This window comes from Drosophila mojavensis, unplaced genomic scaffold (assembly GCF_018153725.1).
Source record: "Drosophila mojavensis isolate 15081-1352.22 unplaced genomic scaffold, ASM1815372v1 contig_19, whole genome shotgun sequence".
Classification (NCBI taxonomy): Eukaryota; Metazoa; Arthropoda; class Insecta; order Diptera; family Drosophilidae; genus Drosophila; species Drosophila mojavensis.
In genome coordinates, this window is record NW_025318726.1 from 1,749,215 (window position 1) to 1,767,976 (window position 18,762).

The following is an 18,762-nucleotide window of genomic DNA, read 5'->3' on the forward strand; positions in this document are numbered from 1 at the left end:
TACAACACCATAAAACTTAATTTAAATTAGACTGCTGGGCGGCAAAATATGTCCATGTTGAACTGGTTGCTCTTCGCCTAGTGCCGTTTCAGCGTACATATTCTTAAGATAACCAGGAAATGGCGTTACTGCATCAAAGTCGTCGCCTCCATCGTCGTCTGGTGGCTCGACTGCCACAAAGGATATGGCGAATCCACGGAGTGCGTTGCTTTCGTCTGTTTGAAACTTTAAAAGGAGCGTGTCGGAGTTGGAAATAATTATTGGTGGCTTGCGTTTGCCGCAGAAGCGCCCATGGATGGTGTTCATCGCGTTGCCCTCCTCGGTGACTTCCAGGAAATCGTAATCACATCGTTCAGAGAACTCGACCTCGAAGTGAAGAAACTTGATCTTCACGCTGCTATCTGGATCCGCCTCGATGCGCCAGTCACAGTACATATTGTGTTTATAAGATCGGCTGCCGTATCGTGGATGGGAGTAGAAAATCTGCGTGTGATTCGTGGCCCGCAAGTAGCCGCCGCACTCGGATGAGAATGTCGCTTTGAAGCCTTTGCGCTGCAGGCCAGCATCCGTCTTGAGGACCATGAACAACTCATTTGTGGATGCAATCACAGCATACGGCTCCCGCCCGCCACAGTAGATGCCCAGCGTAGAGCTATTCTCGGAGCGACCATCGTAGATGGCCACATAGTCGTATATGCACTCCTGATGACTCTCCACGTCGAAGTCGTGGAACGTCAGCTGGATGCGATGTCCGAGCACCGTCTGGAAGTGCCAATAGCAATAGATATTCCGCGCATAGTCGTTGGGATAGTTGGGACTGTGTAGCACGCCATACGACGAGGTGATTTCGAACTTGCACTTGGTCTCCGTGCAGTTGTGTCCGTCCTTGTTCAAAGTGTAGCCATTCCTGCAACTGCATTGGTATCCGCCAAAGGTGTTCCGGCATCTGTGCTGGCAGCCTCCGTTGTTCACTGCACACTCGTCCGCATCTGTGGAGCATGAAGAGGAGGAGGGATTGTATCACAAATCATATAAACCCGCTTTTTCTACTCACCTAGTATGAATTGGGCCGCGAACCCGCTTCGTTGTATTGTACGATCCGAGTGGAACTCCACCCGCAGTACATTCTGCTCTGAGTTCACAATAGGCGGCAGCTCGTTGCCGCAGAATATGCCGATCTTCTTCAGCCGGTTGTCCCGCATCTTCGAGTAGATGATGAGATAGTCATAACTGCACTTGGTATACTGGAATTTAGTGCCTTCCAGATCAAAGTGTGTAAAGTTGAGGAACACTGAGTGATGCACCGAAGTCACGATCTCCCATACACACTTCTTGGCATTGGGATACAGATCTGGATAAGATGGTGAATAAATTGTTCCGTTGGATACTGTAGCATTCACAATGCCCCCGCATGCATCTGTAATGAATCCAAAAGATGGGAATTTATGAGAAGAGATAATAGCGGGTTGATAAGAGAATAGAATATAGGAGAATAGGATAGGATATAGGATGCAAAAAGTAACTGAGAAAAGATAAGCACGGTCGAGGTGAGAAGACGAGAACAAGAGAGTTCAGAGGTAAAACGAGAGTAAAGAAAAGTACTTCAAATACCTTCACAGGATTTCCCATTGGCCTGGAGCTCGTAGCCAGCATGGCAGCCGCACTGGTAGCTGCCCAAGGTGTTAATGCATATGTGCTGGCATCCGTGCTGCATGAATTTGCACTCGTCCACGTCCAGCATGAGTGCCGCGGAGAAGCCCAGCTTTTGGACAGAGCCATCCGACACGAACTTGATGAACATCTGATTGCTGTGAGTCCTAAGTAAGATTTAATCAATGTATTCATGTGGTCTTAAAGGATTATATTTGGTTTGCTCACTTGATGTTGGGCGGCAGCTTGTCGCCGCAGAAGCGTCCGATCAGCTTCGAGTCGCTTCGACTGCCGTCACGTATTTCAATGTAATCATAGATACAGCTGTCGTGCTTCTCGAGCTCAAAGGACTGAAACTTGAGCGCCACCTGATGGTTGGGTGGGGCTGTAATCCGCCATATGCATTCCTTGCCAGGCATATACTCTAGCGGATAGTTGGGCGAATCTATGGACTGACCCTTGCTCAAGTGAATCTCTCCACCGCAGACCACTGCAAGTTAAGTTGTGAGTTATATTGTCCCTCGATTGGTGTTTCCAACTCACCTTCAAAGCGAGCCTTAAATCCCCTATAACCCAGAGCAGCATTGCGATTAACATAATTGATCAGCATGCGACTCGTATCGGTCGTGATTATCTCGCCGCTGGAATTGCCGCAGAGGCGACGAACGAGCGGAGATCGGTGCCAATAGCCGTCACGGATTTCCAAGTAGTCCTTCGTACAGTTCTCCGAGGACATTAGCTGCAGATCCTGGAGATGCAAAATGATCCTTTCGCCATTGGTAGCGGTAATCCGCCACTCGCAGCTGTTATCAGCGGATTCCTTAACGCCGTCATCGCCGCTGCCTTCATACTCATTGACTACACCGTTCTCCGTGTAAACATATTCAGGAGACACAATCTGCCCGCTGTTCTGCTGAAAGGTGCGTCCACAGGCGACGCACTTGTATAGCAGATTGGCCTGCAGAATGTCGCCTCGACTGAGGCGGCGCCGTTGGCCCAGCTCAATTTGGGCGCCTTTCGGTAAGCCAATGGGCGTGATCGTGTCTAGATATGGACTCCTCGAGAAGGAGTTCTTGGCATAGTGCATAATGGAATTGTAATCGTACGGCAAGAGCGGCTCGTCGAACTCCTCCGGCGACAAAACGTCGAAATTGTAGGCCTGGCCACGCATTATGTTTGCCTTGTTGATGATGATGTGCTTGTCCCGATCCCCGCGAGCGTGCTCATGATGAAACCCGATCGTGTGGCCCAGCTCGTGGATGATGATGCCGAACTTCTCGCAGTTGCGCCCAATGGAGATGGGCTGTCGCCCACTGCCATTCTTGCCCAGAAAAGAGCAGCAACTAAATTGGAAGTGCCTTGGTTAGTAATGAGGCCTATTGGACTTCAGGGCGCATTGGACTCACCCGCAACTCTTGATGGTGAAGTAAATGTAGTTGGTGTGCACCTTTGGATCGCGCTCCACAAACTTGATGCACGTGTAGTTCTCCCAGTAGCGCATCGCCTGCTTAAACAGCGCCTTGTGAGCGCCGCTGAATATGGAGTCAATCTCATATGGAATGACCCCATAGTCCCATGTACGCTCCTTGCGCACAGTGACGCCCCGTCGAAACCGTTGACTAGCTGGCAGAAAGTCATTCGACTCGTCAGTCCAGAGTAGCGGCGGCTCTTCCTTGGGATTTGCATGAGTCGGGACAGAATCCTGTGATGTGCTATGTTGTCGGATGTGCTTTCTGCAATGGATAGAGTGAGCATGTTAAATTCGTGCCTCATTTATTTCCATTGTTTCACTCAAGTGGACAAAAGCCGTTTGAATAGCACAATTTAGATTGTTGACTAATTTTCGCATATTGTGGAATATTGTGGGGAAGCACGTGCCTCACCTCAAATTCAATGCGTTTGAAACTCACCGAAATGAAATCCTCTTTGCATATTCTCTTTTGATATGCTGCGCCTGAGGTCTGAGCTCTGATGTTTGTGACCTAAACTCTAGCAGTCCAACTTCCGAATGAGTATTAGCTTGCTGTTCATATGTCACAGTTGCCTGCAGCCACAAGTATTAGAGTCTTTGGAAGTATTTAGTATGCTTAAGCTCTTACCATGCTGTAAAAGTCCTCTGGCTGTTCCTTGAAATCAAAATCGTAATCGTCCTCCAATGGAGCGCGTGGCCATCCCTTGCCATGTGCCTCGTCGAAGTGGAATGCGAATGCCAATGATCCCGCAAACAAATAAAACAATTTCACTTTCAATAGCATGATTCGCGTAGTCTTGTTTGTTCTTAAGGCGAGTGACACGACCGTGCCGGTCCAGTTGAGAGCTATAACTGAATTCCCGAATGCAGCGATTGCCGAATTATATCTGAGCTGAGACTCGTAAGGGTTCGCATGACACAGGTATACGAGATCAACGAAAGGGAAAGAGGGACAGCCGCTGTTAGAGCGGGAGCGTGCGGACGAGGGCATCAAGATCGAGATATCAGGCAGGAGTTGTTGTAGCAACACGCAACGCGACGCAACCCATCGCAACCTGATCTGTCGCCATCGACAACAACAAGAACAAGGCACACGAAGAGCATTCAGCTTTGGAACGCGACCGGTACTGAGCTCGGGCCATCCTCATTGGCATTTCAAAGTCGCCCATTGTCTGTTCGGCCTGTTGATTGTTTGCTTTCAATGGACTTGATTTGGGTATTCCTGTCCCTTGACATTGTCTTCTACCTGTCTACCTGAGGATTGAGCTAAGCGCGCGAGCTCTTCGAGCTGTTTTCTCAGCTCTTACCGCTGACATCGGGATCAGGTGTTGCCTTCGGCATTTTAGGGCAGGTCATTAATAACACATCATAAATCCAGCAAATGAACGAATATTTGAATATGACCCAGCCCCGGATTCTCAAGGGTCAGCTTTGAGGCGTTCTACTTAAGTAAAAAATGCAATTGTTATTTCGGGTTTTTACTGTTTTAAACATTCTAATTATTAGGTAATATATTTAATTACGTATTAAGTTGATGCAAAGAGTCATAAATGAAACATACTATACATACACATAATCCGCTCTTTTACGTATAAAATGTTGCGCTTAGGCTAAATTGAAGTATCGAAAATGCACTAGGAATAGAAAGTATTGCCCAGAAAATGCTTTGTCGTAGTATTACTCGAAGAATCTCATAGTAAGTGTAACAGGAACTTCCAAGTGACAAAAAAACGAAAATAAGAAGAAAACAAAAATTCGAAAGTCGAAAATAATTCAAAAAGATTTAAAAAAATTGCACATTGAGCTTAGAGTTGTTTTACACTAGGATAGATACCAAGTATATACGTTATACATGTATAGATGGATGCCGCGTTAAGGAAGTGTTTTATGGAAGATATGAATAAATAGTATTATATGGCAACTGATTAGTGTTTATGAATGTCACACATAAATCCTTTGATATTGATACACATAAATTGGTTGTGGGTTCATTTGAGAACCGATCGAATTATTTCGTAAAGCTAACGAGTGCTGCTTCCCCATTTTTCGCGATATGCTTGAAGTGCTATACCCTAAAGATTTGTTCTGAATATCTATGTATACTTAATATTTGATTATGGTCAAAATGAAGTCTATGTATAATTATATGTTAAGAGAGCAAAATGTTGCTATATGTACGCGACGATATGCCTAAATAGTTAAATAAATTCCGTTTTAATATATTGTCATGATTTTCGTGCGTTTACAGCGTGTCCGGCGAGTCTTCCTGATCTTCCAATCTTCCTAATTCGTCCACGATGAATAGCTAATGGGTAAGATATGGCGTCCACGATATTGAGCATTCACCAGCTGGTTCTCACTGAAGTCACTGTAGTCATCCGTCTCCTCGGTATCCTCCTTGTATATGCTTTTGAGTGAGCCTGGAAAGGGTGTGACCATCTCGGAGCTGTACGAGCTCTCCATATCCTCATCGCTGTTCTTGAACGGATCAACGGCCACATACGATGCCGAGAATCCCTTCATTGGCACCGAGCTGTCCGTCTTGAAGCGCACCAGTAGCGAGTCAGTCATCGAGATGATGTCCTGTGGCAGCTGAAATGCGCAGTGGGAGACAACAAGGAGATAAGGAGTCAGACAATGAGCTGTGGTCCGCCAGGTGAGCTTCAGCTTACCGAATTTCCACAGTACTGGCCATACATGGGACCGCTGGTGTCCTCCATGCCGGAGAACACCTGCACGTAGTCATAGGTGCAGTTCTCGCTGCTCTCAATGTCGAACGTGAGGAAGATCAGCTGCACATTCCGGTTCGGCGGCGCCTGAATGGTCCACTCGCAGTCCATGTTGTCGTCGTAATCCTGGTTGCTGAATCGCGCGTGGGAATAGAACTGTTGGATCTGATTTGTGGCGCGCAGATACCCGCCGCAGGCTGCAAACAAAATCAAAAATATTAGCTTGGCTTCCTAATGACGCAATGCTAGTAGAATACTCACACGTCGAATGCATTGCCATAAATCCATTCATCTGCTTGTTTTTATCCGTCTTCAGCACCATATAGAGCTGGTTGGTTGTGGAAGATATGGGATAGGGTATTTTCTCGCCGCAGAATCGTCCCAGCAGGGAACTCAGTTCCGACTCACCATCATAGATGGCCACATTATCATAGGCGCATTCCTGAACAAGAGAACAAGGAAGTATTGCAGATATGCTGTCTAATGCAGCTACAACTATAACTCACCTGATGCGATTCGACATTGAACTCGTTAAATATGAGCTTGATACGGTGTCCGGGCGTTGTGGAGAAGTGCCACACACAGTCGGCATTGGGCGGATAGTTGTCCGGGTAGTTGGGACTGTAGATGGTGCCGAATGAGCCCGATATCTCGTTCTTGCACTCGCCCTCCTTGCAGTCGTGCCCGTTCTCATGTAGCGAGTAGCCATTGTGGCAGAAGCAGAGGTATGAGCCAATGGTATTCCGGCACTCGTGCTGGCAGCCCCCATTGTTCACGGCACACTCGTCAATGTCCGTGAAGAATACGGCTGCGAAGCCCGTGCGCTGAATGGACTTGTCCGAGTGGAATTCAACGCGCAGCGCATTGCCGTCCGAGGTGGCGGTGGGCGGAATCGCACTGCCGCAGTAGGTGCCAATGCGCTTTAGGCGATTCTCTGAGAGCTTGGAGTAGATGGTCACCGAATCGTAACCGCAGTCGGATTGCTGATGTGCAGTGCCCTCCAGATCGAAATGCGTAAAGTTCAGCGAAATTTTGTGTTTGGCCGGTGCAATAATCTCCCAAACGCACTCCTTCAGCATCGGATAGGTTTCGGGGTACGAGGGCGAGGTAATTGTCCCGTTAGGATACTCGATGACACCGCCGCAGGCATCTGTAAATTGATAGAGCACACGTCGATAAGGTCATTAGCACAACAATTGATTAACGCGCCTAATGTGCCGGATGCGGGCGCAGCACCCACACCAGCCAGACTAATAGCCGCAATGACCAAAACAACAGCAACAACAACAACAACGACAATGACTTACCCTCGCAATGCTTCTTATCGCTGTGCAGTTCGTAGCCAATGTGGCAGCTGCACTCGTAGCCGCCAAGCGTGTTGATGCACTCGTGCTCGCAGCCATGATTTTGCGTCTCGCACTCGTCAACCTCCTTCATGAATACGGCCGAGAAGCCCGCCTTCTGCACCGATGTGTCCGACACAAATTTCACGTACATCGAATTGCCACTTGACCTGAATGAGTGACGATGAACAAAGCAGAGTTGGTTTGAGTGGATGTGCAACGATGCTGATGTGGCTGTAAATGTGGATGTGGATATGGATGTGACCAGCCATGGGCATGGGCATGGGCATGGGCAGGGGCAGGGGCAGGAGCATGGGCACTCACTGTCGGCACTCACTTCATGTTCGGTGGCGGCTTGTAGCCACAGAAAACGCCAATTAGCGGCGCATCCTGAGCGGGTCCGTCTCGCACTTCGACATAGTCGTAGACACAGCTATCATGGTTTTCGACCTCAAACGACTGGAATTTCAGCGCCACTTGAAAGCCCTTTGGCACTGAAATTTTCCACACGCACTCCTTGTTTGGCAAATAGTCGAGCGGATAGTTGGGCGACTCCAAACGGCCCTCCGAGTCATCTACGGACAGTTCGCCTCCGCATACAACTAGACAAGAGGAATGTCACAAATTTGTCGTTTATTTTACTATCTCTCTCTCACTCTCTCTCTCTCTCTTTCTCTGTTTGTCTACCCTATGTTACTTACCATCGAACTCTGCCTTGAAGCCGCGATAGCCGTCGGCACGATGGGAATTCACATAGGTGAGGAGCATGCGACTGGATTGCGTGGTGATCACCTCGCTGGCCACCTTGCCGCAGAAGCGTCCAATTAGCGGCGACTTGAAGTAGTAGCCATCGCGTATTTCCAGATAGTCCGTCTCGCAGTTGTTCGACTTGAATATATTCTAATGGAATGATGGAAATATATAATCATAAATCACTGTCAGAATTGGTTTCCTCTCTCCTCCTACCATGTCCTCGAGCCGCAGGACCACGCGCTCGCCATGCGTTGCCGTTATGCGCCATTCGCAGTGCTCGGTTTCGTTGCTGACGGCTCCGGCCGTATAGAATACGGGGCTGGCAAAGAGGCCCGTGCTCTCCTGGAATGTGCGACCGCACTTGGGGCACTTGTACAGCAGATTGGCCTGGGCAATGTCGCCCTGGCTGAGCCGCAAGCGTTGGCCAATCTCTGGTCTCTTGCGACCCTTGACTTCGATGGGCAATATTGTATCCAGATAGGTGCCCTTGGAAAATGTGTTGCGTGCGTAGTGCATAATCGAATCATAATCGTAGGCCATGCCCAGCGAATTAACCTCATCCACAGACAGCATGTTAAAATTGTAGTCCTGCCCCTTCATTATATTGTTGTGCTCAATCACCACGTGCTTCTCGCGATCCGGGCGCGTGTGCTCGTGCCAGAAGCCCACCACGTGACCCAATTCATGCACCACAATGCCAAACTTGTCGCAGTTACGGCCAATTGAAATTGCCTGTGGTCCATTGCCTCGCTTGCCAACAAACGAACAGCATCTGTGGGGATAAACGCAATGGAATATAATTTGAAATTTAAATACCTAAGAAGTTGGACAAAGTCTGACAAAGACTTAATAACTTAGAACACTTATATTCAATATAATTTTTTTTTATAAAAATTTTTTTTTAAGTTACCAGAGTAAAAAATATTGGGAATCTAAAGAGAACCATAAAATTTCTTCCTTTAAATCTTTGAAAATCAGATTTTATATTCTTTTACATTGAACTGGAATATATTGGCTTTCATTTACATTACATTTGCTCGTCCGTCTTATTTGAGTCTAAGGGATTGAAATTTGTATGTACCCTTGTCTTATAAAGTGTAAGGATTTTCACGATACGTCCACTGGAATATCCTCTAAGTATTTCTTCCAAATATTTCTTGTAAGTATTTCCTCTAAGAATTTCTTCTAATTATTTCCTCTATGTATTTCCTTCTAAGTATTTTTTCCAAGCATATCCCCTACGTATTTCCTCTAAGATTGTTCTCTTACAATATCGTCTAAGTTTTTCCAAATATTTCCTCTAAGCATTTCTTCTAAATATTTCCTCTAAGTATTTCTTCCAAGTATCTTTGAATTTCCTCTGTTTTAGATGCTCAGCTGGACGACATTAGGCCTGGGTGAATGAAGAAATGCTGCAGCTGCCGTTTATATAGGGCTACTTGCACTCAAAGCCTAAGTCACTCTCAAATGTTGAGCCCGGTGCCAGGTAGGGGCTGTTACGGTCGAGCTTCAAGTGAGCATTGCTTCTAGCTTTGTTTTACTAAAATATAAATACCAAATGACTACTGTATACAAATAGACAACTTAAGTAATACGTACTATATATTATGTAGCCTTTCTTCGTGGTTGTGTTCCACAACAAAATTGACTTTTCATAGCAATACTGAATAGCAGTATATATAAATAATATTTGGACTCGGTTTTTAACTTTAAACAGCTGCAACTTTTCTGAATGAGCAACATTATATTTAAAAATTTATAAAATTAATTATTTTAAATAATTAATGACATGTCATCATTTTGAAAATACTTTTTACTGCACATTTGAATTTTTAAAATCAGCCTAAAAACTGAATAAAAGCTAAATACGATTTGTTAACACTCTTCTATTCGGCTTAAATTAAATGTGGAAATTTCGACTCCTATGAGGCTAAAAAGTTCTTATCCTAAAGTGTTAACAATAAAGTTGATAATCGTATGTATATCTGCTCATAGATATTTTGATTTATAATCTTACCCGCAGCTGCGTATGGTGAATACAATATAATTGGGATGGATTTCCGCGTCGCGCTCCACAAACTTGATGCACGTAGAGTTCTCCCAGTGGCGCATGGCTTGTTTGAAGAGGGCTTTGTGCAGGCCGCTGAAGTTGCCGTCGATCTCGTAGGGGATGACACCGTAATCCCAAATGCGCTCCTTTTTGGCGGTTACAGCACGCGCCACGCGATTGCGATGCTGCGGCCGCTTCAGGTTGCTGTGCAAGGCGACAATGTGCATGAGGGGGAGAGAGAAGGCGAGAGGGCGGTAAGAGAGAATGAGTTGTGGTCATATTAAAAAATTTTGCGCAGCAGTTGTGGACCATTCAAACAAGAGTTGGTTATGCATGTCGTATGTGTAATTTTAATTGCCGCCAGTTATCCAAAAATGTTGGCTGAAACTTTTTGGCACGCGGATTTCTATTAAAATTCATAACTTTCAACGCCATCCACTTTTATTTTGATGAAGTGTGTGTGTCTGTGTGTGTGTGTGTGAGTGTGTTGTGGTTGGGTGTGCGTGAATATGAAATGAGTGCTGTATGTGGAAAGTTTATGGACCAAACCTCTGAATTGAATGGCCAGTAATTTACAGCAGGCAGGAAATGGTACCGGAAACGGATGTGGTGCTTGCGGTTGCTGCCATGGAATGGTAACTGTAAACTTACTCTGTATCTGGCACTTGAGTCTCTGCCAGTTCAATATTATGGCCATTTATATTCTTAGTTCGCTGCCCATTATCAGCCTGCGCCTGCGTCGGGGAAACACTTAGAGGCGACGCCGTGCTGCGGCCTCGGCCGCGACCTCGACCTCGACGATGCTGGCGATGCTTCTGCTTCTTGTGTAGATGCTGCTGGTGGTGGTGCTGGCGCTGGTGTGAATGATGGCTCTGCGGAAGATTGAGCTCCTCACGGAGTCGCTGCACTTTGCTTGCATACTCCGCCCACTGACTATTGGTCCTGTGTTTGAATATAATTACGATAAAATCTCCTAGACACTCGATTCCAGACAACTCACCGATGCTTGGGGCCGCGCCTGTGCCTCCTGCGCACTATGCCCTGCGCATGCAAGAAGTCCACATCGTCGTCCAGGTGCATGCCATTGCCCCCGGCATTGCTGTACACGTTGGCCATTGTGGATCTCTGCGTGGGCAGCGACGTCGGCACAATATGTTGACGTCGCTCTGCGACAAAGTTATTGCCCGAATCGTCCTCAATGTCCTTATTGTTCGATTGTATTTTGCGTGTGTCCACGTTGCGGAGCAGCGCCTGTGATTTGTTGAACTGCAGCAATGCGGGAGCGAGACCCAGCTCCACATTAGATGCACTCCGATGCCGCTGGACTGCCTGGCGCTCCGGTTGGGTCAACACCTCATTCTTGTAGCTGGGCGGATGCGCAATGTCCGAGGGGGTCTCTGGGGCGGTCTGCTTTAATGGTTCGTTGGAGCTCTGCAATGCCAGATAAAAATAGTGATGGTCGGAAGTCCGCTTAGGCCTTCGGCCAACTTACCAGGCTAACATCATTGTTGCTAATGCCGCTGGCTTTGGTCAGTGGCTGTCCTGTTGTGTGGCCAGCTGCACCCGCGCTGGGCAGTTTCGTTTTTTTGCGTATGATGTCCGTCAGGCCCTCCTCCTCCACCTGCAGGCCCTCGTTGTAGACTTCCTGCTTCAGTTTTTCTAGGTCCAGTTGAAAGGTCGCATTGTATTTGGTGGGCTCCGGCGCATCCGCTGACATGTGCTCAGCCGGCCCATTCGGCAAAAGTCGTTCCACCGACTCCATCTCCAGCTCCTCGTCGTCGATTGGTGTGTGAGCCACCACAGGGCCGCCATCGGGCAGCGCAATATCTCCCATGAAGCCGCCTGCAAGATAAATGATGTTCCATTTTAACAGAATTAGAGTAAACGCTAGCGAGCTGCTCGTATCATAACTAACATGTGGCTTTAATTATAGCATGTTCTCGACAAGACAGCCGACACATAAGACATAAATTTTTATTTTAATTGAAATTTCATGTGGCTTTCCTGCTCGTCGGGCTAGGCCCAATAAAACCTGGGATAATGCGTCCCGCTCGTAATTTATAATTTATACAAACAACGATGCTGCGTACACCGTGGCTGCCAGGACGAATAGCTGGAGCAGGAGCTGCAGCTGGAGCTGGAATCGCAGCAGAACAGACAGACTTTTGTTTGCCTAGCGGTTGGATAGACATTGTATATCCATTTAATCAGCACATCAGTGCAGCCGTGGCCGGACGGACACTTTGTTTACTTTCGCGTCGCATGCATATTGTGGACACACATGTGGCCAACATACAACAGACAACAGACAACAGCCAATAGCCAACAGACATCAGACAACAGCCGACGTCAGCCACAGCCAGAGGCGAGTGTTGGCCATTATATCGGGCAAAAGTTTTCAGTATCGAGCAACAAAAAAAGTCATTTAATACGGAAAATATGAATTTGTTGCCACATATCAGTCTGGGCATGTTAAATAAAATTAATTAAGTGTGTTTGTTATACAACATAAAGGAGAGCCAATTGGGTCTGACGGCAGATTATTCACCCCAGCAGTAGTGGATTTTGTTAAAGCTTTCCATAACTTTAAAAGGTTGCCATTTAATAACGATAATCATATTTTTCAATACACAATTGTGTCATATTATCAGTGTATTTATTATGCACAAGAATTGAGCTTCAAGCATTCGAGTTGAGTATTTCAATGTGAAGTACGCACATATATACTGTTCTCTAGAGAGTGCTGCTATGTACATAGTTACATCCATATATCAAATATAAGAGGCTATGTAGAATAAATTATAAATAAATCTTGCATTGGTGCAATCCAAGGTGGGCGAATATTTGTTAACGGTATTTGACTTCTGTAGACCGCTTAACGTGACCCACATTCGGCGCCATGTCGGTGCAGTCGCATAGAATCTGCTATCTCAGTTGCAGCAGCTGGGGGCAATATGATTATTGCCAATGCTGCCGCAAATTCAATAAGCTTTAAGCCAAAGGGGAATTCCACTCTCTGACGCTCTAACAACTGGGTCAACACTTGCGCCGGGAGCTGAGCACATAAAATACTCCGGTTTCCACGTCAGATACGCATGCAATTGCCTATAAGAATTGTTTTACACTTTTCTCAACTTTGCACAACGAGCAAAGAGGCTCATGACCTACGTTGGCAGAACGTTGCATAGCTTTAGCATGAACATAGCTGCTCGCTGTATTAATTAAGTGGGCTACTAATACCTACATCGGTACAATTTAGACCCTTGTAATCGGTGGAGACTCACTTTGTAATGCTCGAGAAATCATTTGATTGATTTCAGCAATTGGGCATGCATTCAATCTGCATGAGATACTCTCAATAGTTAATCTTTACATATCGATGATTCTACATAATTCTGAAATGTGGAAGATAAGTAACTTTTTTCTGATCCGACATATACGATTTGAGAGTTTGATCTATAGGGATGGCAATTCATCCATCATTCCCTTTCTGAAAGTGTCAGATAAATGTTATATTTAATATTGTTAATTAAATTTCAATCCACCATCTTTTCGATAAGCTCATAAGCTTGTAAATTAATTTTATATTTAATAAAGTTTACGAAATTATATAAGCTAGCAGCAGGTATGAAACTCTAAGATACATCGTTTTAAATATTTATTCTTAATACTTATTTATTATATTTATATTCAATTTATACATCAATGCTCTGCCCTAGAATATTTGCAGCTATATTTTCGAAGCTTTTAACACTCTCATAAATAAATGAAAATTTTTGTTTATGTTGACAGAAAACGATAGGAATTTTTTACAAATAGAAATTAATTTTTTTCCAAGATTTTTGACGACAATGTTAAATAAAATATTTAGGCGAAATTTTAGATATAAAATTAAACTTCACAAAGAAAAACTTTTTTTCTTTTTCTTTTTATCTGCAATCTGTCATTAATGAATCTACTTCAAATAATTGTAAACATATTTAATATACTCTGGCATCACTTCATTACAATAAAGCCAAAACTCAATTAGTCTCAACGATTGCAGCTTTATATACAAATGTAAACATTTCATTTGCTTAAATTTGTTTGCTAGAAATTAAATAAAACCACAATACGCATTGGTTTAGTTATGAAGCAAATGTAATTAAATTGCTATACATTTATGTCTCTCTTGCTTATGTTGTGTTCCTTGCAAATAAATTTAACTTTTGTATTTGTATTTGTATGTAAGCATCCACTCTTGTGAGATATCTAAATTAAGCCGCATAAATCATAAACATATGTAGAAGTGAGCAATGCTGATTAATAAGGAATGCCTGCAGTTTGCAGGTAGTTTGTCATCGTTGTTAATGATCTGTAAATCGCATTAGGCATGCCAACTTGTCCAATGAAATGCCATCAAGTATTAATTAATTGGAGGCAAGGACTATTACAAAATGGCGGCGATATTAAATAATCAATGTCAATTAAATGCTTTCGGATGCAAACACATTCCGTGTGTGGTATGAAACTGGACCTAAATGAGCAATAAGGGCCAAGGCTGAATATTTGATGTGAACTTTAATTGAATTGCATTTGCCAGAGGCAAAGGAAAAATAAATCTAGATTGAAAATCTCTAAAAGTCAAGTTATTCAAATTATTCTTATCGAATTTTATTTGAATTAATTGGGTTATATTCGACATTCTCTATTTTGAAGCAGGAAATTCAATTACGGACGCACTTGATATAAAGGCCAAGGATATGTATGTTTGTATGTATGTATATACATTACATATATATTCCTAACACGTTCATAGGACCGAATGCAATGCAAAAATTTTGTTATCTGCATGCAAATATTTAATGATATGCAGCTGAGCAATACCCTGCGGTATACCCTGTAAATGTTATTGCTATTAGGGTAGGATACGGCATCAATAAATAATCGATAATTATATTGATGAACTTTACACAATTTGCTGAAGATATTTTGTATAATTTTTATAATCTAAAATTTTTTTAGCAACCCGCTGCGACGGCTTATTGTATAGGGTATCATTTTTACGTAGCTCGAATAAAAATCCGTAGAATATAGTAAAAAATATTTGTGTATGGCAGGTACAATTGAAAGGGGTGCACAGGACGTGCACAGCGTACAACATGACGTATGATTGATAAGCAATTCTGATGAATTTCTGCAGAATAAAGCTGGAAAATAAAACAAAAATAAATATGGGGGGGATCAAATGAGAAAACGCTTCGTTTGGCATTTAAGTCAGTTGGCCGAGCAAAGGATAGCAAAACTCTGCGACGGAAATTCAGTGAAAAGCCAATGCACTTTGAAGCACAGCAGGCGAGAAAACTTGCACATAATGCGTCACAAATCCCACAGATGGCACTGGCAGTCGTCGAGTAATAGCCTCTGAAACCTCTGTGAGCGAGCGAGAGCCAACGGGCATTCAAAGAACAAAAAGAAATCTAGCGCCGGGCGACGCACACTGAAAAAAAAAAAAAAAAAGAAAAAGCACAAGAGAGCAAACGTGCGTGGCTTACAGTCCGTGTACAATTTCATTACATTTAAGTTAAATGCCTTTAGCTGGTGCCTTTATTCGTCCAGTTTGGACGCCTGGCTGGCTGGCTGGTTGGCTGGTGCGTCCGGCAGACAAACACAAGTTCGCACAAGTGAAAGTAATTAAATTTTTGAGCCACGGCCCCGCTCCCGCCCCCGTCGAGCAACGTTCACACTAACGAACTGACGCCGAAACGTGCCGCATGGCGCTCTGTAGCTGCCTTTTAGTGGATGCTGAGTCCAGACACCGAGTGGAACCCCTTTTTTATGGCCACCACAAACATGTTAACACATTTGCCAAGTTGCAGTTTTTGGACCAATGTTTCGCAGCGGCCGGCCAGTTTATGAGCTTTCACGCGTTCGGAACAGAATTTAATTAAAAATAAACTATCCACTCCCTCCAATTGCTACGCAGTCGATAATGTGATGTACACACACTCACACAACAACAAATCGCCAGCACATATATTTATGCTATATATGTACGTATATAACGAGAGCAATATGCTGTATCAGCCTCTGTATCGGCCTCGTTTACGCATCAAGCTGTATGGACAGGACAGCCTCGGCGAACCTTTTGTGGGTCAAAATTATATAATGAAAGAGCTTATCCAACTGTCCCCCAAATGATTGTCAACTTGATATTGCTGCCAATGAGCTGCCATAAGGGAAATAATTCAAGTACTATAGTATATACATAGATATGCTCACATAAATTCCAAACGATTGCACAAGCCAACAAAATTTAACTGCTCGACCAAGTGATTTGTGGATGACTATTTGATCCTTTCACATGCCAGCTCGTATTCACACACGAATGTCATTTTGCCAAAATATATATATAGCTGTTGTATAAAAAGCGGAAATCCATTTGCATCCACTGTATATTATATCCATCGGGCTATAACAATAGAGTTGCATTTGCAGCACAGGGCAGGACCTTTCAGATTGGCCAGACATACAAATTATCAGACCTAAATTATGTTGTAATGGGCGGCCGGCAAACAAATAGATGAAACGAACCAATGTTTGTTCAGCTCGGAAAACAAATGAAAGCATCTATTCATATGCCTCTATTCAGAAGCCATGCAAATAAAGGCATTCACACGTGGGCAAATATAATAATACAGACATTTCCACACTTTTTCTCTTTTTCGGTTTAGCGATTGACTGGAAGCGACTATTGCATAAAATTCGGAAATGTAAACAATAGAGATATGAAGTTTCAGCAAGGCTTTTCACTGGCCTACAGAATACTAGACTCGAAAAATTTCGTTTTTTTTTCAAGTATTATCAAACAGGACTCGTCAAAGCCCTGTTTACTATTTGTAAGTCTCAAATTACTACATATTTTACATTTCATTTTACTAATATTCACAATAGTTTGTAATATGAATTAACAAAGAGGGATATACATAAATAACATACAAATATTCATGAAGCCATTGAAAATGAGTTGTTTGGCGCAACAGCTAATAATTGCTCTTAGACTAAATTCCTTTAAGTTATATTTTTTTAGGTTTCATTCATAATAGCTGTTGGTTCTATTCCTTGAAGAAAGAAGAAAAGAAAGTTGTCTTCAAGTGCGCTACACCTATACATATTTTCATTTCCGCCTTTACCTATACGAATAGTACGACTAATATATGTACAATTTAGTGAGTGCAGCTGGAAGTCGAAAAAGTCCATAGAGTCCATACACCATAGTATGTATATATTCAGGATAAGAACAATGTTCGTCAATTCGTGTATCCGTAATTCAGTTCATCCGTCCGAGTGAACACAGCGCACCAATAAAGCTAGAAACTTGACAAGTATACTCGTGTATAGAATAAAATTTTTTCCCCAAATAATAATGTTATCGCATATCCATATGTCATGTATGTAAATAAATAACTTAGCAGAAAAGGACTATGTATTAGCCTAAACTTTTCAAGCATTGTAAAATACCATTCACAACATCGTGTAATTATAACAAAGAGTGAAATAAATTGAAATTGAAATTGAAAAATTGAATACAAGTTTCTTTTGATAACTCATCATTGCTCATTATTTTCTTATTATCGATACACATCGATTAATTTGTGTGGGTTTCTAAACACAACTTAAAATAGGCTTATTCATATGAAATTTATAGGTAGCTGAATGATTACATATATTTTGTATATTTGAGATTATTATATACAGAAAGTTTAATTTAGAAAGTAAATTTGGAATAGTTGATGGATATCCAATATGTATAAAAGAAGTGCAGAATGAATGGAATATGAGCACTTTACATGGTTCAGGGTATTTTTTAGTCGGGGAGTTCCAGCCGACCCAAATACATACTCGTTCTATTGAACCTTGCGTTTACGAAGTGAAAAATAGTTATTGTAAATACAAATTTGTATGGCCAGACGAAATTGAATGATTTGAATGGAAATTGTGGTGAAATCCTTTAATGAAAAAATTCGTCTTTAATTAAAGCAGAGTTTGAAACGTTGAATGAATTGCATATGACAATTATTATCAGCAGCGCGGCGAGGAGAAGGTAAGTGGGGTGTGACAGTTTCTAATTAATTTATTTGTAAAACCTTCATACCAAGACCTCCATGTCGTAATTCAATAAGAATCATCCCCCATTATTTACGGTCTCGCTACCCCCTGTTCTGTTCTGTGTTATCAATTTAAAGAGCTAACTCAAATTGAAAATATTAAATTGATGCACTGAAGACTATCGAGCATTTACATGCGAGTGAGAGGCCTATTAAAGTGCCGTCGTCTGTTCGTTTGAAAACCTCTATTGCTGTTTCAGGTTGCCATGTGAGTGACGGGAAATCATAGATGCAACGGCAGTGCACATCGAGCCACAATCGGGCCAATTTTTGAGTTGGCCAAACAGATTTATGATGGACAACTGTGGGCCGTGGACTCTGCATACAGCGCCGCCGCTGCCAGAGCTGGCCACTTTGCACCTACCACAAATGCAGTGAGTATATTCCATGGCTGAGTGCGCAGAGAAATAAAAACAAAGGAGATAAGTGAAATATGAATCTGCGTGTTCTGTTTTCTTCTTTTTTTTTTTTTTTTTTTCTTTACTAAAAACATTTCATTTTTAGAAAACTTTGCCATTGAGTGCAAAATATTTGGTGCTCAGCTTCACAGATTGAAATGCGGCGAGAAAACATTCATCGCGGCCACATGATGCATATATGTATGTGGCGCATATATGGG

At 43.2% G+C, this 18,762-nt stretch overlaps 2 protein-coding genes and 1 long non-coding RNA gene across 3 annotated transcripts in view; 1 reads left to right on the top strand and 2 right to left on the bottom strand.

The window, feature by feature from the left end:
• Positions 1–21: 21 nt before the first annotated feature.
• Positions 22–4,486, bottom strand: LOC6572420 (dorsal-ventral patterning protein tolloid). The gene is made up of 8 exons (XM_001998493.4): positions 3,750–4,486; positions 3,561–3,694; positions 3,057–3,383; positions 2,194–2,993; positions 1,879–2,140; positions 1,612–1,817; positions 1,055–1,417; positions 22–989 (listed from the first exon to the last, which is right to left on the bottom strand). Exons 1-8 carry the CDS (start codon positions 4,110–4,112, stop codon positions 22–24), a joined length of 3,423 nt encoding a protein of 1,140 aa, XP_001998529.2. The 5' UTR covers positions 4,113–4,486.
• A 97-nt stretch (positions 4,487–4,583) lies between these two features.
• Positions 4,584–18,762, bottom strand: part of LOC6572419 (dorsal-ventral patterning protein tolloid) — a 31,794-nt gene continuing 17,615 nt past the window's right edge. Inside the window, exons 3-14 of the mRNA XM_001998492.3 lie at positions 11,489–11,838; positions 10,997–11,427; positions 10,648–10,938; positions 9,964–10,200; positions 8,160–8,718; positions 7,895–8,093; positions 7,531–7,795; positions 7,158–7,363; positions 6,357–7,000; positions 6,112–6,292; positions 5,794–6,047; positions 4,584–5,713 (exon numbers count right to left, since the gene is read on the bottom strand). Of these exons, the coding sequence (XP_001998528.1) occupies positions 5,405–5,713; positions 5,794–6,047; positions 6,112–6,292; positions 6,357–7,000; positions 7,158–7,363; positions 7,531–7,795; positions 7,895–8,093; positions 8,160–8,718; positions 9,964–10,200; positions 10,648–10,938; positions 10,997–11,427; positions 11,489–11,838 (3,926 nt within the window). The 3' untranslated portion in view covers positions 4,584–5,404. The remainder of the gene's footprint in view (positions 5,714–5,793; positions 6,048–6,111; positions 6,293–6,356; positions 7,001–7,157; positions 7,364–7,530; positions 7,796–7,894; positions 8,094–8,159; positions 8,719–9,963; positions 10,201–10,647; positions 10,939–10,996; positions 11,428–11,488; positions 11,839–18,762) is intronic.
• Positions 8,713–10,425, top strand: LOC122756905. Its single transcript, XR_006356765.1, has 2 exons — positions 8,713–9,921; positions 10,040–10,425. It is a non-coding gene; the product is annotated as an uncharacterized LOC122756905 (long non-coding RNA).